At 45.7% G+C, this 26,302-nt stretch overlaps 1 protein-coding gene across 4 annotated transcripts in view; it reads left to right on the top strand.

The window, feature by feature from the left end:
* The window catches only part of Sash1 (SAM and SH3 domain containing 1), a 165,700-nt gene that overhangs the window by 102,537 nt on the left and 36,861 nt on the right, over window positions 1-26,302 (top strand). For 2 of the 4 annotated variants that reach the window (XM_060373698.1, XM_060373697.1), the window contains exons 7-8: window positions 1,878-1,990; window positions 7,296-7,397. In XM_060373698.1, the coding sequence (XP_060229681.1) occupies window positions 1,878-1,990; window positions 7,296-7,397 (215 nt within the window). Of the gene's footprint in view, window positions 1-1,877; window positions 1,991-7,295; window positions 7,398-24,141; window positions 24,639-26,302 lie in introns of those variants that run through there. The other 2 variants (XM_021664245.2, XM_021664246.2) reach the window with 2 other exon arrangements.

The following is a 26,302-nucleotide window of genomic DNA, read 5'->3' as shown; positions in this document are numbered from 1 at the left end:
CCTGGAGGCCGCGTTATGTAATTTACATTTCCCCCAGTGTTCACAGAGGGAAGCAGGACACTTGGACTTCCACATTCCTGTCTGGCTGGAAGGGCTTATCAATAACTGAACATGCCTTACTGGCCTCCTCGGACGCCGCTGGGTTTCCTTTTACACAGTAACGTGACCTCTCCTGTCAGGAAGACTGTCCAGTCACTCCGCCCAGACACAAGGAACTTGACCGTGGACTTTAGCTTCCTGCACACCTGAGTTTTCAGACGGCTCTTTCATGACGACGTTTTTTTTAGTTGTCCCCGTACTGAGGAAACTGTTCTTCAGCACTTGGAGCTTTCTCGTTTGGTAGAGACCAAGAATCATCTGGGCTTCCAGACAGACTTTGTGTTCTGACAAAGTCTCACTTAGAAAGTTGTGGAGAAAGAAGGCCATGGCAAGCGGAGACGAAGCCCAAGAGAAGGCTCAGTGGTGAAGAGCACTTGCTGCTCTTCTAAAGGATGGGAGTTTGGCTCCCAGTACTTGTGTCAGGAAAGCTTGACTCCAGCTCCAGGGAGATCTGATGCCTTAGTCTGGCCTTTGGGAGCATCCACATGTGTCATTCACTTATATAGAAACATAGACACATAGATATTGATAAAAATAAGTCTTAGAGAGAGAGTCAGCAGTGCACATGGCTTCCTGAAACACCCAACCAGCCCTGTGTCACTCAACACAAGTAGTAAAATGAATCAAACCGGCAGGCTTCTCTCCAAATCCAACACACCCTTTCATTCTTCCACAATTGAAAGAGTGTCAGAAAGGACTTGAGGGGTACTTCTGAACTGATTGATTACAAGATGGAAACTGGGCGTGGTGGCACACACCTTTGATCTCAGCACTCAGGGAGGCAGAGGCAGGCAGATCACTGTGAGTTTGAAGCCAGTCTGGTCTACAAATGAAATCCAGGACAGCCAAGGCTGCACAGAGAAACCCTGTCTCGAAAAACCAAAAGCAACGATAACAACAACAACAACAAAAATAGAAACGAGAGGCAGAGACATGGTGGAAACACAAATCGCAAGCTAGGTCTCCTCCACCACGGCTTCCTGTGCATCTCCAGGCCGCTTCCTTTGTCTTGTCCTTGTTCAGTAAGGGTCTGCAAATCTCTGACGAAGGTCCTTATGATACCAGAAGCACCAAAGCATGTCGGATGAGGGTGGAGCAGAAGAGAGACCCAGGCCTCCCATGTTGCTTCCTCCTGGTGTGTGTGTCCGCCTGCTGCACTGACCCTTGTGGCTGCAGTGCTTCCAGATAGACACAGCTGTAGACCTGTCTTCCCTGAGGCTGACACGCCTAGCCTGCGGCTTTGTTTGTGTGTTTGTTTGTTTGTTTCCCTGTGAGAACAGCAGTCAGACCACTCAGTAGGGAAAGACTGTTGAATTGGCTCAGCAGGCTTGGTTCTGTGGGTGACCTCCCGTCACAGCGGCAGCTGTCTCGTACGAATACATGTTCTTCTTGTTCATGTGTCACACGGTAAACTGCAGAGAATGTCCAACCCAAAGAAGCCTGCTCGTCCGATCAAGCTGGGCATTTAAATGGCTGATCTGTAACAAGAAATCCCCTGTCAACTTTGTACCATGTCTAGAAGACCTGCCTCAGAAGTTCTGCTCGTTTTTGGACGGTTTGCTTCTGTGGCAGTTTGCACGTGTTCTTAGAACTCACTTCCCAGATAGATGCGCTTTTGGCTTCCAGACAGGCAGCTTGGTTCTGCATCCCTCTGCTCCATCTGTAGCATGCAAGGTGGACAGGGCCCCCGAGAAATGTCCATCTCACTCAGGAGGAGGGGCTTCCTGGCTAGAGGCCTGCTTCGTCTCTCACTTGCATTTGTCTGTGTTCAATCTCAGGAGAAGATGTGGGCTACGTGGCCAGTGAGATCACGATGAGCGACGAGGAGCGCATTCAGCTGATGATGATGGTCAAGGAAAAAATGATCACCATTGAAGAAGCGCTTGCTAGGGTAAGAGTGAGGGTGTGTCCTTTACCCCTGTGACCACTGAAGAATGTTTGGGGCATCAGAGGGTACAGGAATGTAATATCTACTGTGTGTGTGTGTGTGTGTGTGTGTGTGTGTGTGTGTGTGTGTGTGTGGCATCAGACATCAAAACCAGGGCCTCATGCATGTTTTGTGACTGCTGTACATCTTTAACCCCCAAAGAAATATTTTGATGGTATTTTAGTGGCCACGTGTAGCTACTTTATCAAATTGATCAAATAAGATACTTAGTGCATTTTACTTGCTTGTACACACATTCGCCTTGTATAATAAAACATCTGTCTTAGTGACAAATTTCTTAGCAAAAACAGCTTAAGGAATACAGGGTTTTGTTTTGCCCGATGGTTGCAGGATTCAGCCTACCATGTTAGCAGTGGGGGGGTGGGGGCGGGGGGCAGGCGTAGTCATGGCAGTAGAAGCTTGAGGACAGTGGCATGGCATCTCCAGGCAAGAGTGAGATGGCAGTGAATGTTTGTGCTGGGTAGCTCACGGTCTCCGTTGTATTTTTTCTGAGACCCACGCCTGCCCCCACATTTAAGCTTGCCGTCTATACTTCATACGGCCCCGGCTCTCCTGCCCAGGAAGTGGTCCCACAGTTAAAGATGGGCCTGCCCACATTATTCTTTTTAGAAGGATTCCTTTTTATATTCATGATTTATGTATGTGTGCTTGTGAGAGTGTATGCCATGTGTATATATGTACATGTATACATCCTTCTTCTGTGGCGTTGCACCCCCTGGAGCTGGAGTTACAGGTAGTTGTAACCTGAGGTGGGTGCTGGGAATCAAACTCAGGCCCTCGGAGAGAATAACAGGTGCTCTTAACTACTAAGCCCCCCTCCAGCCCCCAGCCCCACATTGTTAATATATTTACGATACCCCCCAGGCATGTCCATCTCCTAGACGATTTTACATCTTGTCAAGTTGACGATTAATACTGACCATTACGGAGGCGAGGGGGTTGGGAGTAAGGGATCGGGATGGCGAAGGGAGGGAGAGAGAGTCACTTAGGGAATGGAGCGAGACTGACTTTGGGAGGAAACCTGGGGGCCTGGGCTGACTCTCATCGTCTGTGGGGTTGGGGGATTGTTGTGCTGGCCACAGCCCCCCAAGTCTCCGGCATACTGAAGTTCATGACAGTGGAGAGACAGAGTGCCTTGGCTTACTGCATATAAGCGTATTGGTGCTGAGATAGGTGATGGAGCTCGTGATGGGTGACGGCCTTGTCCGGGCCTCATTCAGATAGCCTGCTCTCTCTTTCTCAGCCCAGGCTGTTGCCTGTGCCCCTGAGTGTCAAAGTCCCCACGCAGTTTCTCTCTGGTTCCATCCCTTGTGTCTGCCCCAGCATTGGGGAGAAGTCTAGCAGAACTCCTAGAAAGTGCATATACGGAAGAGGCTACCTCCGTGTGTTTCTCCTATGGTGAGTAGGAGTTTTCTCGCCTCCGGGTGAGTGATGCGGCTCCGGTGTGTTCAAATAGCGAAACTGCAGCGTCTGAATGCAGATGTCTGAGGCCCTCAAACAGCGCTCGTGTTTGGCATGAGAGCAGAATGGGATGAGGTTCACTCATTTCCTTGAGGCAAGGGAAACCTTTAAAGGTGCCTCAGTACAATCTAATATAGACAGTCAGAAAAGAAAGGAATACTTTCAGACTTGGAGAAAAAGCAGAGGGGGAGAAGGGACTAATTTTAGCAGCCAGGCGGAAGTTAGAAGACAGCCTGCGGAGATAGTGGCTTTGCCACGTATGTGTCAGTATGAGGTTTCAGAAGTGCCTGTACTGCTGGCTTGCTGGCCTTTGCCTAGTCTCAGGTGCAGCTGTAGAGCTCACTGGGGCATCAAGAATGTTGTCCCTTAAGCAGTCCAGAAATGCAGATGGCCAGTAGGAGAATGACGGTGACATTGTCTACACTGTGCTATCTGTACGCAAGGCTGGACACTGTGATGGATGACGGGTGGACACTGCTATTCTCAGGGCAGCGTCCTCCTGCTTTAATTACTAAGTGGCTCTTTCTTTCTTTCTTTCTTTCTTTCTTTCTTTCTTTCTTTCTTTCTTTCTTTCTTTCTTTCTTCCAGAGACAAAACAAGAAATTTAGAGGATACAAAAGATTTTGCAGAGGTGATTTGCTTCCTTTAAGCTGTGCCCAGAGGAAGGTCCCACATGTACTTGGGATCAATGCATACAAGAATGGCAAAGGCAGACCTCCCATAGGGACTGTGATGAGAATGCCCTCATGCCTCGTATTGTGACATGCAAGACGCAGAGGGAGAACCTGGGATTTGAAATTCCCACTCACAGTTAATAGGACAGCTCTGGGGAGAGGAGGTTGCCAACTTGCCACTTGGAGTTGGGTGTTGTTATGATGGGGAAAATTTTGTCTGTGTTCAAGTTGGGCTCTTTTGATCCACCACAATTCCCTCATAAGAGTTTAGCCCTGTCGTGTGTATTCTCACCATAAATTATCCAACTGTGATTCACATCCCTAAAAACTCCTCTAAAAGTATGTGTTTGTTTCTGTGTAAGTATATGTGTGTGGATTTAACACACCATGGGGCACCTGCAGGGTGACCCACAAGAGTCAGTTCTTTCCACCATGTGGATGCTAGGATTAGCTCACGCTTGAGGCAAGCACCCTGAGTGCTGAGCCATCTTGTTGGCCTGCTAAGGACCCATTTATCTGATGCAAAGGAAGATGACCAGGCACAGCCATGAGGGACTACAGACCTTTGTGAGCATTTGAAGATAGTGAAGTTTGCAAAACTCCTCTCAGTCCAGGGTAATTTTTTAATGTAAAGATAGCCTAATAGATGATTTCTGTATTAGGTGAATGGTTCTTTCCAAGAAAACAGCATGCCAAATATTTTCTAGGAGTTTTGTGTTAGACATGTGCTTTGGGCTTTAGGGAAGTCAGTTTTATTAATTACAAATGATTAAATTTTACAGGATCTAGGTAATTGGCAGTTTCTGAAGACCACAGTTGGCAAGCACTAATTTTAAGGACATGTGTAATTGTTGGCAGTTAAGTTCAGGGTACTTGAATCCTGTCCTAGCTGCTCACAGTCTAGAAAGCCCTATGACACCCCAGGAAGCTATGGATCATTCATTTATCTGGCTGATTTATGCATGTGTGGGTTGAGGCGGCGCAGGGTATGTGCTTACAGAGCAGGGATGCTGCACCCAGAACTAGGAAGTTTTTGCTTTCTGGGTATTGTCTGAATGAAGGCAAGAGAGCCCATCACCATGACATTGCAGTCTTACCTTCTTGAAAATATAAATCTTGAAACTGAAGCTGCCGCTGGGTGCGGTGGTGACGCCTTTAATCCCAGCACTCGGAGAGGCAGGGGCAGGCCGAGCTCTGTGAGTTTGAGGCCAGCCTGCTCAACAAAGCAAGTCTAGGACAGCCAAGGCTGCACAGAGGAAAACAAAGACAAAAACCCAAAACTGAAGCTGCATATTTGGTCACCTGACAACACTGCTCCTCAGCTACACCTGCGTGAGTCAGAAGTAAAGTCCTTGGGGGATTAAAAAGCTTGTCAGCTTATAGGTGCCGGGTTAGGAATTTGTTTCTTTGTCTTTTACTTAAAGACGGAGCTTATTTCATGACTCCTGGTAGTTGGGGCTAAGATTGAATATAATAATGGAGCAGAGGCCGGGACAAAACTGACATTCACGTGCTAATCCCTTTCCACCTGACATTTCTTCCCAACCAGGCATTGCAGAAGCCGAGTATCCAGATGGAAGGCTCGGCTCACTGTGTTTAACATTAGTGTACCATAAAGATGAGGGCGGTGTATATGTCCCTGATGATACGGCAGAGATTAAAGTGATTGGCGCCACTAAGAGCAGAATCCTCAGGCCGTGTGCTTTTAATGTGCGCTGTGCGCCTGCCCGAAGCCACGGGTGGTAGTCACAGTGCTGTTTGTGCATAGATGTGTGCCGAGGGCTTGGCTGCACCTGCTTGATTGTAGTAGCGAGCCTCTGAGATGGATCCCATCTATTCCCTGTTGTCCAACTCTGTAATCAGTGTTGCCTACCTCCTCCCACATATCTAGGTAAACGACGCTGACTTTGCCACCTCGCAGCTAAGACCCTTGCGAAGCCCCGATGTCGGGTTATGTCAGTATTGATATGCTTCTTGGAACATTGTTTGATCCGCGTCTTAATTTGGATCTGAAGACTAAATTGCAGTGAAATTTGAAAGCAGCGAGAGCCCGGGTGTCTGAAGAGCTGAGTGCGGCTCCTCAGTGGTGAATGCAAACAGCCCTGGACTGCCTCATTCGCAGTGTTCTGAAAGAGCCTGTACTGGGTTTTGCTGTATTTGCTCCCTTCTCTACAACCTCTCCTTTCCTTCCTGTGCTTGTTTTTCGTTAACACTAAAACACTGAGTTTCTAAGCCTACACTTTCAGCAGCTCTGAAAGGCTTTTTTTTTTCCTTCTTTTTATTCCCTCCCCATGTTCGAGGTCCCTAGTAAGCCACTTCCTACTTGCTCCACAGATAGAATATCCCAGCTTTGAATGAGAAAGGCAAGGCCTCCGGATGCCTCTCCCTCTCTGTTCTGGGATGACTGCTAAAAACTACAAAACCACCAGCAAAAAAAAGGGGGGAGGGGGGTGATATCATCGTCACTACCTCCACATTGTTTTCGCAGTGATTGCATGAATGTGACACCCAAAGCATGAGCAATAGGAAAAACGGTGACAACCAAATTTCAAAATTAAGAACAGCAGTTTCAGGAACATCATTAACACAGCGGAGTGCACACCCCACGCCCAGCCTGTGTGATGCTGGGGATTGAGCCTGGGACCCTGCAGGCAAGGCAAGCACTCCACTCTTTGAGCAGCATCCCCAGCCTGGCCCTGGCATTTCTGAAGCTTCAGGGATTCTCCCTCTGTTCCTTGGATGTCACTGGCCTCTTCCAGGGTCCTCTGAGAGGAAGGGCACGCTGTATCTAGTTCTGGCCGTACATATGTGGACATACACTGTAGCAAGTTTCTACATTTGCACCAGAAAAAAATTATTTTGATGTCGGAGGAGGAAAATCCAGGTTCTGCTTGGAACAGCATACAAAGAGTCTGTTTTATCTACTGGTCTGGTTTAAAGCCTGAAGGCAGAGTGTCATACCCTGGTTCTGCAAGGCTTAGCTTTGGCTGGCCCTGAGTCACCTGGTCACCTAGTCAGCATCACCAACACAGACAAGTTCTGTGTGCTTTCTGCTGTGTAACAGACAGCACACGGCCACTATTTCCACTTCAGCCTTTCATTTGTTCTTGCAGCTGAAGGAGTACGAGGCCCAGCACCGGCACTCAGCGGCCTTGGATCCTGCAGACTGGCCTGATGGCTCCTACCCGACACTGGATGGCTCCTCCACCTGCAACGTGAGTCCACGTCCCTGAGCGAGTCCCTGAGCGTCTTGACTGTCGGTGTTGGTCAGGCTCAGCCTGAGCCGGTTCAACCATTGTAGTTTGTTTTACGGTCACTTTCCTTTCTGCATGGTAGTGTCTCGGCTAAGTCAGAACCTGCCCTTCAGGCTTCCTTTCTTGGATTTTGTTTCTAAATTATGACCAAGTCTGCACGACAAACTATACTGGCACATTAGCCATCTTTTAGTGCTTAGTTCGGCCTCGGTAAGTGTGTTGACACTGGACCGTGATCTACACCCGAGGCTTCATATCTTCCCACACCGAATTTTATCCTTTAAGCAATCACTGTGCCTACTCCCAGGCTTGGGCAACCACTACTACTGTACTTTAGGTCTCTTAAAAATGGAGTTGCTCCATGATTGTGTCTGTCCATCCTGTGTCTGTCGGATCGCAGCACACCTACTGCACAGTCATGCTGTATTTAGTTTATCCACTCATCTTTCCGTGGGCACATGGTCCGTCTACCCTTTAAATCTGCCAACACTGCTGATTTAAAACAAAACAAAGCCATCAGACTCCACTGTCCGCTTTCAGTGCTGTGGAGTTCAGTGTATAGTTAAAAGTTCCAGATAACTGATAGTTCTGTGTTTAACTTTCTGACAACTTCTGTCTGTTTCCTATAGTCACGGTACCATACCTCACTGCTGCCTGCAATGTTAGGATTCCAGACTTTCCTTCTCACCACTACTCCTATTTTTCCTAATTTCTTGATAATAGCTGTAAAATGTGATTCATCTGTGTTCTGGTGTGCATTTTCCTAATAATTATCAGTGTTGAACATCTTTTTGTGTGCTTGCCATTTGTGTGTCTTTGGGAAAATGTTTATTTAAGTTCTTTGCACTCATGACCCTTTTTAGTTTTAATACAACAACAACAAAATCTCTGTTATTGTTATTAGGTCAGGGGAATTTAAAAAGTTCTGTTTTTATATCAATATAAAAATATACCAATACTGTAGCAGATATATGGTTTTTAAGAACTTTCTCCCATCCAGTGGGTTGCTTTTTTACTATGTTGATGATATTTTTGAAACTGGTGTTCTTAATTTTGAAATTTGGTTGTCACCATTTTTCCCATTGCTCATGCTTTGGGTGCCTTATTCATGCAATCACTGCAAAAACAATGTGGAGGTAGTGACGATGATATCACCCCCCCTCCTTTTTTTTTTTTTGCTGGTGGTTTTGTAGTGTTTAGAACTTAAGTTTTTTACTCATATTAAGTTATAAACTCATCTGCTCGTGGACATCTAGTTCTCCAGGAACTTTTTGCTGAAACGGCTGCCATTTTCCCACTAAGTGGTGTTGTCATCCCTTTTGAAAATTAAGTGACTGTCTTTGCGTGGGCTGTCTCATGTATAATCTGTTCTTTTATTAGTATCTTACTGTTTTGATTACTAGAGCTTTGCAGTAAGTTTTGAACTTGTAAAACGGGACTCTTCCAATATTATTTACCTCTTTAAAACTATTTATTTACACCTTTAAGTGTGTGTGTGTGTGCACTCGCATGCACACAATCACAGGTGAACACGGGCACACGGTGCCTACAGAGGCCAGATGAGAACACTGCATCACTTGGAACTGGAGTTACAGACAGCTGTGAGCCCCCTGACACGGTGTTGAGAATGGAATTTGGTTCCTCTGCAAGAGCTGAAAGCTCCCTTAACCTTTGAGTCACTTTCCCAGACCCCGTACTTACTTTTTAAAACTTGATTTAACTCTTTGAGATCCCTTGAGGTTCTATATGAATTTTAGGGTGGTTTTTTTCTAGTTCTGCAAAAGTTACCATTGAGAGTCTCATGGAAACGACACCCAATTTGTGGGTCCCCTTGTGTAGTAGAATACAGAGTTTCCTAATGCATGAACATGGAGCATCTTCCCGTTAATTTATGTCTTTTAGTTTCTCTCAGGAATATTTTGCATTTTCAGTGTGTAAGGTTTGCCTTTTCATTATGTCTATTCCTGAGTTTTCACTGTTTTTAATGCTCTTGTGAATGGAATCCTTCTTCTAATTTCCTTGGCTGACTGTTCATTACATTCTATACAAATGCACTTTATCTCCTGGTGCTGGTCCTGTCGCCTACAACTTTGCTGGTTTTGTTTGTTTCCTCTGAAAGTGTGCACGTATTCATACTTCTGTGTGATTTAAAGGGTTCCCCCTGCATAAGATTGTTATTATCCATAGAAAGGAACAATTTGACTTTTCCCTTTCCCATTGGAATGCCTTTATGTTACTGAGACTGTTTTAATATGACCAAAATGGCACTTTTTAAGCTAGGAGTTTCGTGATGGCTGCAGGAATCGTTATCTAGACTTTTATTGAACAGGACGTCTTCAAACAGCATGGAGCAAGATTGGAGTTCCTTTGTCTCATTTTATAGAGTTTTGTTTGCTACATCATCTTTTCCTAATCTTGGAAGCCCTCCTCCACTCAGGACCTTCGGCCCCCGTCTACGCCCTACGTAGCCAGTCTTTCTGAAACAAACTTTTTTCTTTAAAAAATTTCTTTTCAATCATACATGCTCTTTTTTTAATATAAGTTTTTATTTATTACAGTTTATTCACTTTGTATCCCAGGCATTCTTGTTTTGTATAAGATAAATCCCATACTTTTTGGCACACCCAAAACCCTGTGATCTGGCCTTGATCATTTACTCTGATATCATCTTTCACGCCCACACCCAATACCCTTCATTCTAGCCACACTAGTCCCCGTACTCATTACTGAAAAAACCTTGGGCTCTTCATATTTCTGAGTTTTAACCCACATAATTTTTTCTACTTAAAATGTGTCTTCCATTTTTTTCCTCTCCTGCTGAAAATGCATGCATTCTTCACGGTAAAGCCCAAATCTTAACTTCCTCTATAAAATTTTCTTAGCCTCCCACAGTACATTTATTGCTTCCTATTTCATGCTTTTGTTGAGCCAGGTTTAATATATCAACACTAAGCAGTTACCCTGGGTATGAGAAATAATTGCGCTTCTCTCAGTCTCCCTGGGAGCAGCGTGCTCCTTGAACAAGGCAGACATGCTGTGTTCTTCGCCTCTGCACGGAGTGCCTGGCCCACTGTCCAGCTCACCTCGCAAACCTTTTCCTAGCATTCATCCGGTTCCTCTAGGAGCATGCTTGGGGGTCTTAAACAGATTGAGTCTTGACTTTGCTTTGTGTCTAAGCAACAAACGGTAGCTTATCAGAAGTAAATAACCCTTCCTCTCTACCTTTTTGTTGCCAGTTCCCCAAACAAATGCTAGATTTAAATTATAGCTGAAGGACTGTGAATTTGAAAGCCCTCCCAGGCTTAGTGACAGAACAGAATGGAAACAGGCTAGCTAGCCTTGGGTCCTGAGTCTGTGAGGTCATCAAAGGACCACATCTATGGTTTTGAACGTGACTCTGGGTCTCTCACCCCAAATCCAAAATACTATTAAGTATATATAATAAACCCAGCGAATTATGAAGAATAAATACAGTAACTCAAAAGGGACTTGGTTCAAACTCAGACTACGAGAGAGGACAAGAACTGAGTTGTCCATAGTGGGTCCTTTAGCATCAAGCCCACCGTGTCCCGTCCTGGTCAATAGTGTCTGAATCAAGGTCAAGGCTGACTTATCCATAGAGAATCAAGGTCATTGTGAAACCTCACACTTAGACCACAGCAGCTCGTCGTCTGTCACCTAGGACCGAAGTTAGAGAACTTCGGCATTTTCTACAAGCTGCCAAGAAAGCGTGTTTCATTTGTGTTGGCTTGCTGGACTCCTTTCAGAGGGTTCACCAGAACCATTACCTTGCGGTAAGCAGTCAAATGAAATGCATGTAAGGACTGGGCATTTTATCCACCGGATGTTTCATCTGGGAACTGTGTGGAGGCTGGCTTTGCAGCAGTCATGGAGCTAGCAAAGGTGAACGAGAAAAGGGGCCCTGCTAGACAGAGCGTACACTTTAGTGCAGATGTTAAAATCACACTCATTTGCACACACAGATTCAGAGTGCCAGACACACAATTCCATTAGTAACTTCTCAACAAATTGTCTCTTTCAACGAGGGCCCTGTCTGTCAGTCCACTGAGGGGCCGGGAATTCCGTACCTCCCCTCCACATACAGCACCGTCTTCCAGAAACTCTGGAGAGTGACTTGTGTCTGTGGGACGAGGCATAGATGGCAACAAAGGGGTTAGTGAAGTACGCTCACTAATGTGGTCAGCTACTGTGTTTTTCCCAAATGACTTTCTGCAGACCCCACACCCACTTAGTCATGCTGCCTGCGCAGGACTGCAACCAACAAAGCGTTGTTCCTGGAGTTCACTTGAACTTGGTTGAGGTCGTGACCTGTGTGGTTCTTGCCCTTCTCGTCCTGACTTAAGCCTTCCCCGTGTTTTGAAGGAGTGCAATTTCAACATTCCCTCAACCCCAGAATATTCCATCATTCTTCTGAAAGAGCCTCCGTCTAGATAATTTCCACCGTGGTGATTCTCCCGCCATCTGAGTAAGGCAGTTTTCAGGCCTCTATTGATTCCTTTTTACCCAGGGATGTAAATAGCTCACTGTCATAGCTGGGATGCCCAGATCTTGAGCGTCTCAGGGATCATAAGGCCTTTGTCAGCAGAGCTCAATGCCTATATTGACGCCTGGCGTGTCTTAGGATGTCATTTGTGCTGATTTCATAGGCTCCCCTGCCCCCGTGGCTGACATTAGATAATGGCGTGTTGCCTCATAATAAATGCATACGCACATTCCTCGTTTCTAAGAGTGTAAACTGCTAAAGATAGTTACCAGGGGGAGTGAAAAATAGCTTTCTTCTTGCCAAAGGAGCATCTGTTCTGTGCTGGAATCTGTTAATAACGAACTTCTGTTGTCCATGATGGAGTATTCAGAAGGGGCTCTGGGTAAGAATTTAATTTTATTCCTTCTTAAATAGCTGAATGTTTATTTAAATATTTTTCTTTGAATTATTATAGCAATGTTTTTGTTGTTTTCCTCCTGTGAGGGGGAAGGTTGTGAGAACTGCCATGTGTCAATTTTGTGCTTTCGAGTTCAGCTTATCACCTTCTTGCTAAGAGCACATTTAAGGTGCTGGAGAAATGGCTTCACAGAGTCCTCGCTGCTCTTCGAGAGATCCCAGGTTCAGTTCCTAGGTACAGGTATCCAGGTAGTGGGTACTTCCTAGAGCATTAGCTCCAGGGAATCTGATGCCCTCTGCTGGCCCTAAAGGTGTATGCACAAATGGTGAACGCACATGCACACACACACACACACACACACACACACACACACACACTCGCACACACACATATACACACTTGTTCACATAAATCAAGTAAGTCTAAAAACCACATTTAATTAATTAAATTAACGCTTAGCTAATAAATTGTGCTCTATTTTTAGTCATTATGTCACAGGTCTTGTAAATAACTAGTTCTGTATTTTCACAAAGCTGATGGACAAGAGTTGATAATTATGTTTCATGCTTTAATACTGATGAACGAGCTTGTATTGAAATATTCTTCCTAAAGAAGTAAAACTATGTATTTGAATGTGTTGTTTATTCCAAATAGATTAGAATGTGCAAAGAAATTGTTGGGCCACGGCAGGGATAAGGCGGAAAGGCTGATGGAGAGTTGCAGACCTGTGGTATTTAATCTCTTTGGTTGCTTCACGCCATGTGAAATGTTCTAGAAAAAGTTGGACTCCTGCTTCTGAGGCTGGGGTCCTGTGTTGTGAAGTCAGTTGTTCTGTGAAGAGCAACACCCTATCAGGGCCACATGTGAGAGGATTGTGAGGCCACGTCTGGGGTCGTCTTTTTAGGGGAACATTACATTATAATTCCTCACATCTGGGAATTCATCTCTTTCTAGCCTTTCATTCCAGTGATAAATATGGTTACTAACCTGGTCTGGGGCTCAGGAGAGCCATGTGGGTGGACTGTTTCCAAAATGTGGGTAACAAGGAGACAAAATGCCGCGTGGCCTCCTCCGAAGGCACTATTTTAAGCGTTGGTGGAGGACTTTCACGGAAGGTGTGCACTAAAATATCCCTCTGTGTGTGATATTTGAGGTGGAATCTGCTCAAGCTTTGGAATGTTCTAAAATTGTAAGCTGCAGAATTTGACTCGGGTGGTTTTGTTGCTTTTTTCGTATGTAGCACTAAGGATGGAGCCCATGGCCTTGTGGGTGCTAGACAAACACCCTGCCCCTGCACCGCTCTGGGGGCCCGTGATATAGGCTCTTCAAAGTCATTGTCTTCAAGCCAGAGGAGTCCGCTGTGATGTTCTGAAAGGGGAAGCCCAGACTGCAACCATTTAGAGGATCACTAGCTGTTCTGGTGTATGTGGAAAGTGAGAGCACCTCGCATAGGTGCTTGGTATCCGTTTTCACAGCCAATGGCCTAATTCTAATACGGAAAAGAGATGGTTAACGGTGGAACCACACTATACAGCCTCACACCCTGAGAAGGTTGCATCTTTAGACGTTTGAGAAACCCGGGTGATAATAGCATTGTTCCCAGCATATCCAGACCCTTTGTTGTTCAGGGTTGGGGCTCTCCTCCTCCTCCTCTTCCCCCTTCGCTTTCTCTTCCTTCTCCTGGGCTTATTTCTTTCTTTCCTTCCTAAGATATGGGCTCTATGTTGCCCTGGCTCGTGCTGAACTCCTGAGATCAAGCAGTCCTCCTGCCTCAGCTTCCAAGTATCTTTGATAACAGGTGTGAACCCTCATATCTATCTTCTAAGATATTTTAAATGTCTTTATTTTGAATATGTTTATTTTACCAGAGACAGTTAACATCTTTAAGTTAACATTTATCAGAAATGTGATTTTCATATTCGAAAGTGTTCAAAGAAAATCATGTCATTAGCTTCATCATTTGGAAATAAGACTTAAAAGGGAAATTTCTATGGTAGTATGTGAATTTACAAACTCTCCCACCTATAAGTGATCCTCAGCTGAAAAGATATGATTTTTATATTTTTACCAATTTGGATGGTAGAAACTATTATGTGTACATAAATGTTGCATAAAGATCCCCAGGTTTCACAGCCTCAGAGATGGCAGCCACGAACCATTTTCTCCAAGAGAAGGGCTGGCCTTGTTTCCACTGTCAACTCTTACATTGTTTTGCTTTAGGAAGAGGGCATTTAAGAGAGGCTACATCCTAGGTGTAAAAATAATGTGGGTGTCCAAGTGACTGTGGCTTTCTCTAGTGTCTCTTCTTGTCTTTATATTTCTTTGGGAACTTTTGCATAACTCTTGCTTCATCCCCAAAAGGTTCAAATTAGCAAAATGGTTTTGACCTTAGGGCTAGAAAATGGCTCTAAAGGTAAAGCTTTAGTGTTCTATTAGCTAGGCTTGAAGCTGGGTAATAGTACGTATGCTCCAGTTCATGGCTTCACACACAAAACATGAGTGTGCCTGGTTCACCTGTAAGATGAACAGCGAGAAAGAAAGCCTGGCAATAGTTACCAGACAACATTTACCAGACAACCCCGGCTGGGGCAGGGGTCCCCCGTTCTTTGAAGCAGTGGGGATTGAGCCTGGGGCCTTGCACATTCTGGGCAAGAATGCTCCCACTGTCCTAGTCCCAGCCTAGCAGCTCTTCATACCTTGCTCAGTTACACTGTACCTGGAAAGCTTGGAAATCTTGTAAACCTGCCCTCTTGTAAATCTTTCTTAATGTGACTATGTTAAAAAAAAAAAAAAATAACCAAACTGTTGCTGATTCTGGTCTTTTAATACATCCTCAAGCTTTTAGAAGATTATTTTGCCTTTTAAGAATAATTTCAGTAAAATTTCATCTTGTTTAGCTGAATGAGACAATGTAGGAAGAAACAGTACCCTGTGTTTTATCAGTGGGCTTTGGAACTAAGCAGCAAACCAGGACCTTTTAAATCCTTGTTGTAAAATAGCTCCCTAGGCTTCTAGTTTAGAATGAGATACAAGGTAAGAGCACGCCAGTAGAAAACACATATATGAAGTATTTTATTATTATGTATTTATTTATGGAGGAATGACAGAGAGGAACAGAGAGAGAGAGAGAGAGAGAGAGAGAGAGAGAGAGAGAGAGAGAACCGTGTGTACAGTGCCTTGGTGGATGTACGTGTCAGAGAACACCTCTTAGGAAGTTGATTCCTGACGTTTCTATTGTGAGCAGCGTCTCTCTTGTCTGTGCTGCTGCACTGTGTGGGACTCCAGGCTTCTTGGCCCAGAGCCCTGGTGATTTTCCTGTCTTGTCAGGCTTGTGTGCTTAGAGCTTACTTTTACTAGCTGACCTGTCTTCTTAGCCCTGTCGTGAGGGGTTTGTTTGTTTGTTTGTTTGTTTGTTTTCGAGAATTAAGAATTTGCTCCGAATGGATGTAAGTTGAGAGAGGGAGGGAGTGGTTGCAGAGATGACTTCCTGTTGTTCATTCCCCACTTTTGTTGTTTGTTCAACGCTCTGTCCTCCCATTCCCATTCCCAGCCTTCTCCCTGGGACCAGGGCCAAAGACTGAGGCATGTATTTCATGAGTCCCTTAAGATCACCATGAAGAAATAAACTTAGACAAGAAGGAGGTGCCAGCCTCTGGAAGCCAGCATTCGCGGAGCGTGGGTAGGAGCAGGGCTGGGTAAGCTCGGAGGTGAGTCAGACTTGAGGTCTGGAGCTCACTCCCCTGTCAGCTCTGTGGCAGATCAGCCATCTCTCTGTGCTTCAGTTTCTTCACTAGATCAGACAATCCTGTCTGCCTTGTGAGGGTTAAGGGCACAGAGCAATAAATTCCCAATGGGTGTCATCTTTTGTAATTCCCAGGAAGCTTCATCTGTCCTTTCCATTGGCCGTCATCCTTGAAATGTCTGAGTCTGCCATAAAATGCTATTTTGGTACATGCCACTATGTGTACATGTCAGTAGCATCCTTTGAAAAAGACTTGACTAATCTCCGCTGACTCTGCTCCATTCTCACCAAACATGCGCGCCGTTGGTCGTCTGCCACAGTGCGTCTTCAAGCTCTGTGAGTGCGTTTAGGAGGGGGTCTGCTGTGATTTCAGTGACGCTGTGGGAGTAAGCAGTTGACTATGTGGAAGTGGTTGGATTGAGGATACGGTCTGCCTCTCGCCAAGTGAAGGGCATTCTCATCACAGGCCCAGAAATAACCGGAAGTCTGGTCCTCTGCAAACTAACTAGGGACACCTTAGGTTTCACTTGTTTGAACCCTTACAGGAAGCTGAAAGTAGGGCCTGTGGGGACCCTCAATGGATGAAGGGGCCAAGTGAGTACAAATACTGACAACGTGCCCAAGTAGGACATAATCTGAGGGCATCTGTTCTAAAAGAGATTTTTAACTTAAGATAGCCTTTTAATATAAGTTGGTCTGTTGTTTCTTTTTATCGGGTTGAAACCTATAAAATTAGAGACAGAGATAGTTTAGACCTGTAAAAATGCAGGTTCATTTGCCCAGGCTAATACAGGACTACCGGGTGAGCTGTCCCCGTTCATTCCGCCAGCTGGCTCTGTCTGAGTGCAGGTATAATCCCCGTTCATCCCGCCAGCTGGCTCTGTCTGAGTGCAGATATAATCTAACTTGGGTCAGGGTTTGGCATTTTGATTTGCAGTCACACTTCCTTACTTTGCTGGAGGGGGCAACCCCGGGGACTCTGAAGATGAAGAGGGGGTTCTGTCATTGTCTAGTGTTATTGATTCGTCGCATCTCTGTCCTTCATTAAGTCATTTGCCCCAGTGCCAAGCCTTATTCATTGGGCTACAAGGCCTTCCTGTGGTTCATGAACAGTGTCCAATAAGCTGGATTCGGAGCGGCTCTTTGAAGTCATAAGCCGCCCATCTCTTGTTTATAGTGCATCTGAACTCTGTCATCACAGTTGTCCACTCTGCCAGAACTCTCAGAACTACAGTCAAGGGTAGACAATTATACTCATTCGGAAAGCAAAAATAAGTAAATAAGATTGTGTGGGGGCCGGGGGCTGAACCCAGGGCTTTGAACGAGAAAGATTCTAATTCCACAGAATAATAGCCATTGAAAATATTCTCTGTTTTCTTCTGTGTCCCACTTTCTCTTCTCTGTGTCACACCACACCCTCTGATGGGCTGGTGTTGAACTGTTAGCTGTATAAAGCTAATAACATTTGCATAACTGGTTCCTAAAACTATGTGATTCATCTCAAATGGGCCCTGTTGCTCATTTGACCCAGTGTGTAGATTAAATAATGCCATCTTGAGCCTTCTTCTTTACCCACTGGGCAAATATTTATTGAGGCTCTACTGTGCCCCAGCCTTTATACACAATGATCTTGTGGTTGGGAGAAAGAGGCAGGCAAATGGATAGCATGGCTGTGCGCCGTGTGGAAGGCACAACAGAAATCCATTGCACCCCCAGAGGCCTTCCCAGGAAGGGGACTGTGCTGAGTAGTCCTTAGAGAAGCAGGTTTCGGGTAAGGGGATCGGCAGGGTTTAAGGTGAAGAGCTGGGCAGATACTCAACCATGGGTAGTAGGAGAAAACTGACATATGTGTTATGAAGCTCTTTCCCTTCGTTCACCACTTTGATTACTAGGGTGTTATGTCTGCGTGTACACCTGAATGCCAGAAGAGGGCACCAGATCTCATTATAGATGGTTATGAGTCACCATGTGGTTGCTGGGAATTGAACTTGTGACCTCTGGAAGAGCAAGCAGTGCTCTTAACTTCTGAGCCACCTTTCCAGCCCTTATTTTATTTTTTAAAAAATTTAAAATGTATGTATTTGAATGTCTGCATGTAAGTCTATGCCATGTGTGTGCCTGATACCCAAAGAGGCAAGAAGAGTATGTCAAATCCCGTGAAATTTGAACTGCAGACAGTTGTGAGTTGCTACATGGCTGCTGGGAAGGAGACCTGGGTTCTCTACAGGAGGAGGGAATGCTCTTAACTGCTGTGCCGTCATTCCACCTCCTCACGCAGTGAAGTAACTCCATCTTCCACGACACTCTACCCCCCACCCCAGTAAAGGTAGAAGATTTAAAAGTTGCATCCATTTTCAGAGCTCTTCCTCCCTTTCCCTGACCCCCCTCACCACCACCCCCCCATGTATTTTGGTTAAGTAGCTGTCGTGCATTTTTCCCCCAACTTGAGCATGCTGAAGTGGCTCTAGTCACAGTTTTTACTTGCTGTAAGGAATGTTACTGTTTGTGTAACGGTAGATCCTCTTAACCCACTCCCCTCCTTCCACGACAGCTGAGGTCTCCCTTGTGGAGTCCATTTGTGTTTATTGTTGCTATAGATGGCCTGACAGCCAGGCCAGAGTGTGGGCTCCCTGAAATCTCTGTACTGTGCTCTCTCTCTTCCGAGACTACATTAAATGCTCTGTCACAGTCCACATCAGTTAGTTCATGGCTGCATAGCCACTTTGTTTCCAATTCTAGTGAGTTCTAGAGGCTTAATATTGATCAGGAAACTTCATTGTCTATCAACTCTCCATGTTCACTGATTCCCATTTCCATTCCCACTGTTCCTGATTCATGGAAGATAAAGGAATCGTGAACATTGTTCCTTTCCAAATTTGGGGTCAGGACAGAATTCTCCGCTGTTTGCTCGTCTGGTTTTTGAAAAGTGGGAGGAAACCTTTGATAATTTGTTTCTTACCTTGACCATGCCATTTCTAAGTGTTAATGTGTATTTTATTTCTTTGGTTGTTGATGGCGAAATATGTTTTTCTGGGTTTTCACATTTTCTGGCAGACAAGGCTGATCAGTCTGTTGATTTTTGTGAGGTCATCCAGTGGTTCAGTGTTTAACAACTGTGTCCTGGTGGCTTTGCTAATTCAGTGACTATAAACAACCTCCTCAATGCTAATGATTTTTTTAAGATAGGCATTCAGCCTAGATCCTTTAGCTCAGAACTGAAATCAAAGTTACTTCTTAGTAGATCTATAGGCAACCAAAATTACGATAAGGAAATACAGATTATGACTTTAAGAGTGAGGTGGGCTCACCTGCTGGCCTGCTGGCAGAGGTGGTGTTCACACCCTCATGTGCTCACCAGAGTCTTTGGGGTTTCCGTATTTCTGCACCATCACGCTGTAGACAGAGTTGTTCGACAGCCCTGACCTGAGAAGTCACTGGGCCTGAACCGTGAGTCAGTAGTCTGAGATGCCAAAGCAATGTGGCTTCGCAGCACACCCAGTCCCTGAGGAGACTTGCTGCCTCGGGGATGAACACTGGACTTTCCAGAGCATGTGTGACTGCCCCACTTGGCAGTGCTGCTGTGAGGGAGCCTTCTCCATGGATGGGGCTGTATGAGCCCAGAGCACTTGGGGAGGAGGGGGAATGGGTCCTGTTGGGAGCTTTCGGGTGACTCACGTCAGTGATGTGCACTGCGTCCCCCGGCCCCTCATAAGGGAAGTACTCTGCTGCCACTGACTCTCCGGGCTTTTCTTTTACCGTCACCTGGAACCTTAGGCTACGTCATATAAACAGACAGTCCCCTGACCTATGGACAGGATGACATCGTGCAGAAAAGTCACCCCAGGCTTCATATATGGAAAGGAAGCCAGCCCTGTTATTGCCATCCTTTCCACTCCCAGGGGAGGAGGAAAGACCTTCTCTCTGCTTCCAGGGCCCTTGTAGGTTTGGAGTGGGTGGGCTTCCTGTGTTCAGAGTGTCCCTAGATTGGTGGTAGGACTCTTGAGATCTTTTTTTTTTTTTCTTTCCTCCTTTGGGAAAAAGAAGGTGGCAATGCTATTTTTAGGGTGGTTGAAAGGAATTCCATGTTCTTGAGTTTAGGAAACAGGATAAAGTGTGCCGTGGAAGGTAACGGCCATTTGTGTTCCTTTGGGCCCTTTATTAATTTTTAAGGTTTTTAAAATGAATTAAGTGCTGACAGTCTTTTGCCCCTAGGGGATAGTAATATTACCTCAAATTCCCACATACTTTTTCCAAATAAAAGTCTGCTATAATTCTCTTCTCTTCTTCCGCCTCTTCTCCCTCCTCCTCTTTTTCCCCTTTCCTCAAGTTTGGCGACAACTAGTTAATTTTGAAGCTGCCAGCGTGATTATTTCTGTGTTGCATGGTACCTTTGGGAGGAGAATGGAATCTCATCGTTTTTTTTCCCATCTGCTGACAAAATTCTCCTAATTTCTGAGGGCAATGATGTCACCCTCTAACGAGCAAAAAAATACTTCTTACTAAACAGATGGGTCTCCTTGTCTGACTTCTCTGTAATGGGATGGGGTGCGGGGCTCTGTGTGCATCATGTTCTATGTAGCTGTGTGCCTCAGGTCGAACAAGATTGCTATAAACTCAGTGAGACCAAGATTATCCTGATAAAGGAGACCCGAAGGTCCATGCCATGTCTGGGCATGGCTTGGTCCTCAAAAGTGTTGGCCAAATCTTAAGTGTATCAAGGCAGAGCCAAAATGCAGCCCTAAGGTAGGGAGGGGTCCTGAATGCATCACTCCTTGGACCATGGAGGGAGACCAGGCATGATGCAGAGATGATGAAGTCTAGCTTGGAGGGGGGTGGGCAGAAGCTGTTGTTGATTGGTGTCACATGTGTTTATAAAACCATATCAGCTCAACTCTGTTTTGTCCAACTACATAAGCGAGCATCTGAGGCCAGAGTGAACAAGGAAGTATGGCTTTGAGACCATCTCATCACTAAGCTCTAGGTCATGTCTGAACATGGATGTGCTCCCGAACCCATAGCAAGCGTTAACTAGTCACTAATGCATGTCTTCCTTTTCCTAGCTGAGGGTGCACATACTGTGTGCACATCTCCTTTCCTCTGTCCCAGGGATGAGGCATCACACCTGGCCAGTGGTAACTGTCATGTTTCAGAGATTCCCACAATTCCCCTCCCTCTGCTTTCTCTCTTGTAACCTTTGTAAGTTTAGGGGACGCTCCTTAATCATGTTGACACTGCATGCTCTTCCATCACTGCACACATTCATTCATCCATTTATTCATTCATTCCAGTCAAGAAATGTCTATCTAAGTGGAAAAAAAATAAAATGCTTGTAATTGGTAAAGGTGAAGAATACTGTTAAGACAACATATTTCTTCAGAGCGAGTTGTATTGTGTATCAAAAGTCTTGCAGATGTGCACACTTTTTAAACCCTTCAATTCTAAAATCTAATCATCTGTGAAGAGAAAAAAACGACTGTGTTAGACATGTTAATAAATTTTGCTGCAGTATGCATCCGAGATGCTTTATGCCATAGACATGCAGATGTCCAGTGACAGGCGCATTGTTTAAGTAAATAACAATATACTTTTATGATGAATTCTGTTGAGTCACTAATATGCTCATGTATTTTGTTGCTAGAATATTTGTTGACATAAAACAGTTTGAGATATATACATGGAGAGTGCCAGGGTTTCTCTAAAATAGTTGTTCTCAACCTTCCTAATGCTGCGACCCTTTAATACAGTTCCTCATGTTGTGGTGGCCCCTGACCATAAAATGATTTCATTGCTACTTCATACTGTAATTTTGGTACTGTTCTAAATTGTATTGTAAATGTCTGATATGCAAGATACATAACATGTGAGCCCTGTGAGAGGGTCATTCAACCCGCAAAGGGGCAGCGACGACCCACAAGTTGAGAGCCAATGCTCTGAAGAAAACCACAGGAGGTGGCAGAGGGAAGGGGTGGGATCCTGGTCACTGACAGAGTAAAGCAGCAGTCAAGCACGTTGTTTAATATGTCACTGGGACTATGTGTTTATAATTGTGTTCCCCTGCATGATAGAAGAGGGCATCAGATCCCATTACAGATGCTTATAAGCCACCAGGTGGTTGCTGGGGATTGAACTCAGAACCTCTGGAAGAGCAGCCAGTGCTCTTAACCAAAGAGCCCTCTGTCCAGCCCTCTCAGGCTTGTCCTCTGACAGGTGGGGCCAGAGGCATATCAAAAGATGCATAAAGTCAACTCTCTTGCCCTTCCTCTTAAAAGGTCCCGAGGATCTGGCCACGGGTGGGTTGGAGGAAAGTCAGGTTGGGGTGTTGTGGAGGAAAGTCGGAGGTATGTCTTCCCTCCGTCCACCAATCCAGGCTGAGCAAGTGTCCTGCTGTCCCGGCCTCCCACTCTGCCAGGGACCAGGCCATAGACATAGGGACACTTCCACCCTTCCTCGATCCCTAGGAGCTGTCCACTGCCTATTTTAGAGAAGAGAAGGCACCACACTCGCCTGAGGCTTACCCGTTCTTCCCAGTGATGGAAGAAGGGGCCAGTCCCATTGCCTGCCGAGTCTCTGAGCCCGGGCTCCTCAGCTCCCCAACCTTCTCAGCATCTTCGCATCCTGTGCCCCTAAGCCTGAATGTCACTGTGCCTCTAGCTTTATGGCTCTCTCTGGTGGCCTTGCCGTATCCACAGCACTTAACGGAGCTGTTTATAAGAATAAAATGGACGCTGATTGAACGCCAGTCAGTAACAGGTAGCAGACATAGAGGTAACAAACCCTGAACTTCAGAAATGCCATGTTTTAAACCAACAGCACTGTGAAATAAACCAAAGTTGCATTGAAAAGCTTGTTCTGATTATAGAAGCCAAAACCCTGCCCGGGTAGAGAGGAGGGCAGAGGCAGACCCCTAGGGTCTTCTGTTTGAGAAAGGGGTCAGGACTAAACCTACGTCCTGGACTTGGGAGCCATGTTTGCTGAATGCCAGAGCTGGTAGTACTTCATCCGAAAAGCACCCGGCGTCCTCCGTGTCGCGTGTGGCTCTGAAATGCCAGCAGCGGGCCGTGCAGACACAGGGTTCAGGGGAATTGGCTTGTGATATGGGGTGCGGGACCATACAAGGAAGCTATGGGGAATCCTTGTGGGAGAAAAAAGAGGAAGTTTCATAAAAAACTTCTGAGGCAGACTTGGGGTGGAGAGGCACGAGGTTGACGCATTTCTAGCTAAAGGAAGAGGTCTCTAGTGGCCGGGGAGGGCAGGGGAGGCACCCAGCAAAGGGGAAGATGGACCAACAGTCCGGCCATGTGAAGTGGAGATTGGGCAAAGCAGGACCTTCCACTCGAGAGCTCAATTCTTCTGTGTTTTTTACTTAAGTGAGCCCTGGACCTTCTCCCCAAAGACCCTCTGCTATTTTAAAGAGACAGTGGCACCCACTAGTGAGCTCCGGGCTGCGAGCAATTTTATTTGTGTTGTGTGATAGCCAGAAAGAGCTGGATAAGGAGGAACCACACAATGGAAGGCATGAACAGTGCAAGCTGCACACTGGGAATAAATGACTTAGTCGAGTGGAGTTAGCCGTGGAAAGATAGACAGCAGTTGTACCGCACGTCATGGAGGCGTCTTTATTTGGGTTTTCAGGTCTGTGTTGTTTAGACGATGTCCTGTTTAAGTAACAGCATGTGCCTGGTGCTCCCCAGAGAGCCCCCCCCCGAAAACTAAGGGATCATCTTTGTGACATAGTCCTCGGGCTCACTGTTTTAAAATGCTCGAGAATTTGGCTGCCCTGAAATGACTGTTGAAACAATTTGGGAAGACAGTTTTAGAAGCCTCAGGGAAGGGGAAACAGCCTACATTTACTCTGGCAGTTAAAGCAGAAAGAGAAAAGAGAGTGGGGAAAGAGAGGGAGAGAAAGTGACAACTCAGGGAGAAAACCAAAATCACAAGCTTTACAATAGTAATTTCAAAAATAGCCCTGGAAAGGTGTCCACTTTCAGCGGAGACCACTCCCTTCAGGGGACGTTGGAAGCCCGTCTGCAGAAGCGATCTGCTTGCGAGTTCAGTCACTCGGAAGGGTTAGTCCTCTGTCCTGGATTTGCTCAGACTCTCGCGTTCTTTCTTTCTTTCTCTGGAATTCCATAGACAGTAATTAAGGAACTGGAGGCCAGCAGGAGGTCAGGGAGCCGTCCTCAGTGAAAACAGGGATTGTTGGCCCTGCACAACACTCCCTTTTTTCCTTGTGGTGAATAGGAGGTTTGCTTAGAGCTGATGACTTATGCCTTTCTTACAAGTTACACAGTTAGCAAGCGACGGGGGAATCGGGCAGCAGGCAGAGAGAGGCTAATTGAATCCAGTCAGTGTCTCGGTGCTCGTCTTCGGATGTTGGGCTGTGGCTGGGGGAGCCTGCCCGATCGCGTAACTGCAGAGAACATGTTCGCAGGAGTGCCTGGTCCGACCTGGAGATTTCAGGGCTGACGATCAAGAGTGAGACTTGATCGTGTGGAGGAGGAGGGGCACCTACCGCACCTTTGCAAAACTACCCCTCAGGCCTGCTAAATGCCGAAGCCGGTGAGTCAATGACTACTTTCTGTGTGAAAAGAAGAACTTCTCTGTTGCTTCAAGAAAAGGCTTCTGTTCTCCTCTGCCTCGGATGCAACTTTCTTGGCTTCTTAAATTTCTCTAGATCTGTCCATCTCCTCCTAGCTGCTTTCCTGCCTTCTACCCCTGCGCATTCTCTCCCAGCGGGTTCACCCATACACTATGCATAGCTTTTGGGGGATATTGAACATTATTTTGAGAATAAGAAAGAATGAGCAAGCATGGGCTACGGCCACTCTGTGAGCTGTGCTGACTCTGTGAAGGACTTAGATCCAGACGGCATACTAAATGCTAATGCCGTCTAATTGATTGGCTTTCTTCTCATAACTTTTAGAACTAGCGTAGTGACAGCTTGGCCGGAAGAAGTTGAATTGTGTCTGCCTTCTTATGAGCTAAGTTCAAACAAAAATGTTGTGTGACTTTCTCAAGCAAGTATATTTGCAATTGCAAACTACTTCTCAGAAATGCTTATGTATTGTCCGATGTGGCCTTGCTCTGGGGGAGGTAAAGTGACCAAGTCTGGCTGTTCTGGTTGCTGACTGTGACAGTGTGTCTGGGATTTGGAGCCGGAGAGGCAGACTATAACCCTGGGCTCGGGATGGTCTCGTGTGGTTCTCCCAAAACTCTGGCTATTCCCTGAAAGTATGAGTTAACACTTAATCCCGCTGCATCCATTGCTACTGTGCCACTAAACCTTTGCAAATCATTTATTCTGCTCATCACAGATGTAAAAACTGTTGGCTCTAAGGACCAGTGAAGTATCTGTTTCAGTCAGCAGCGATAGGCTTAGGATAAACAGTGAGAGGATGAGCTTTTAGAGTACGCCAGCACACAGATCTTCTTTACAGATGCGATTAATTTTCTTCCCTTTTTCTGAGTACATTGCGTGTAGTTGTGTTATGAAAAGTTCTCCACGCTGGCTCCGTGGCTTTTCCCATTAGAGCATCACAGATGTGTCAGAGGGTGCACTTGTTCCAAGAGAAGCTGGGGAGAAAGGAGGCCCCGCCCTCCTGTCCACGCCAAGCCGCCCCTAGACTCCTCACTCAGGGCCCAGCAGTCCAAGAGCGTGCTATCTCTTTAAAGCAGCTATAGTTTTGTGCCTGGGCTTGGTCAATTTGTTATGGTTTAAAACTGTGGAGCCAGCTGTCTGCAATCTGATGTAATGTTGCTATGGAAACCAGAAATGAAACACTTAAGCATTCACCACAGAATTACTACATATAGCATTAGCCAAAGTAATTAAAAGTTGAGCCATATGGGTTTTCTGGTGGAAAGATCTGCGGCAGAAAGCTTAGAAATGAAATCTTTTTGTTTATGATGCTGTAAAGGCATTTTGCACGTCTTTTAGTGAGGTGTTGCTTCTTTTCTCTGGATGGTTTGGGATGGGGGCAGATAAAGCTGATGGACTCGCCTTCTTGTTTATAAGATGATCAAGCTAAAGTTTACTTTAGTAACATTTAATAAACTCTAACTTAGAGGTGCAGGGGTACAAAGACGGGAAAATGTTTGAATATGTGTGAACACATGCTTTCATGTTTTCGTTTTGGTTTATGTGAATCTGTGTTGGCTATAAGCCTATTTCTTCAAATCACTTATATACAAAGTAGAAATCCTTTATATTCTACAAACCCCCT

This window comes from Meriones unguiculatus, chromosome 20, assembly GCF_030254825.1.
Source record: "Meriones unguiculatus strain TT.TT164.6M chromosome 20, Bangor_MerUng_6.1, whole genome shotgun sequence".
In the NCBI taxonomy this organism is placed as follows: domain Eukaryota; kingdom Metazoa; phylum Chordata; class Mammalia; order Rodentia; family Muridae; genus Meriones; species Meriones unguiculatus.
The sequence above is the reverse complement of the archived record's forward strand: the minus strand, read 5'-3'. Positions and strand labels throughout refer to the sequence as shown.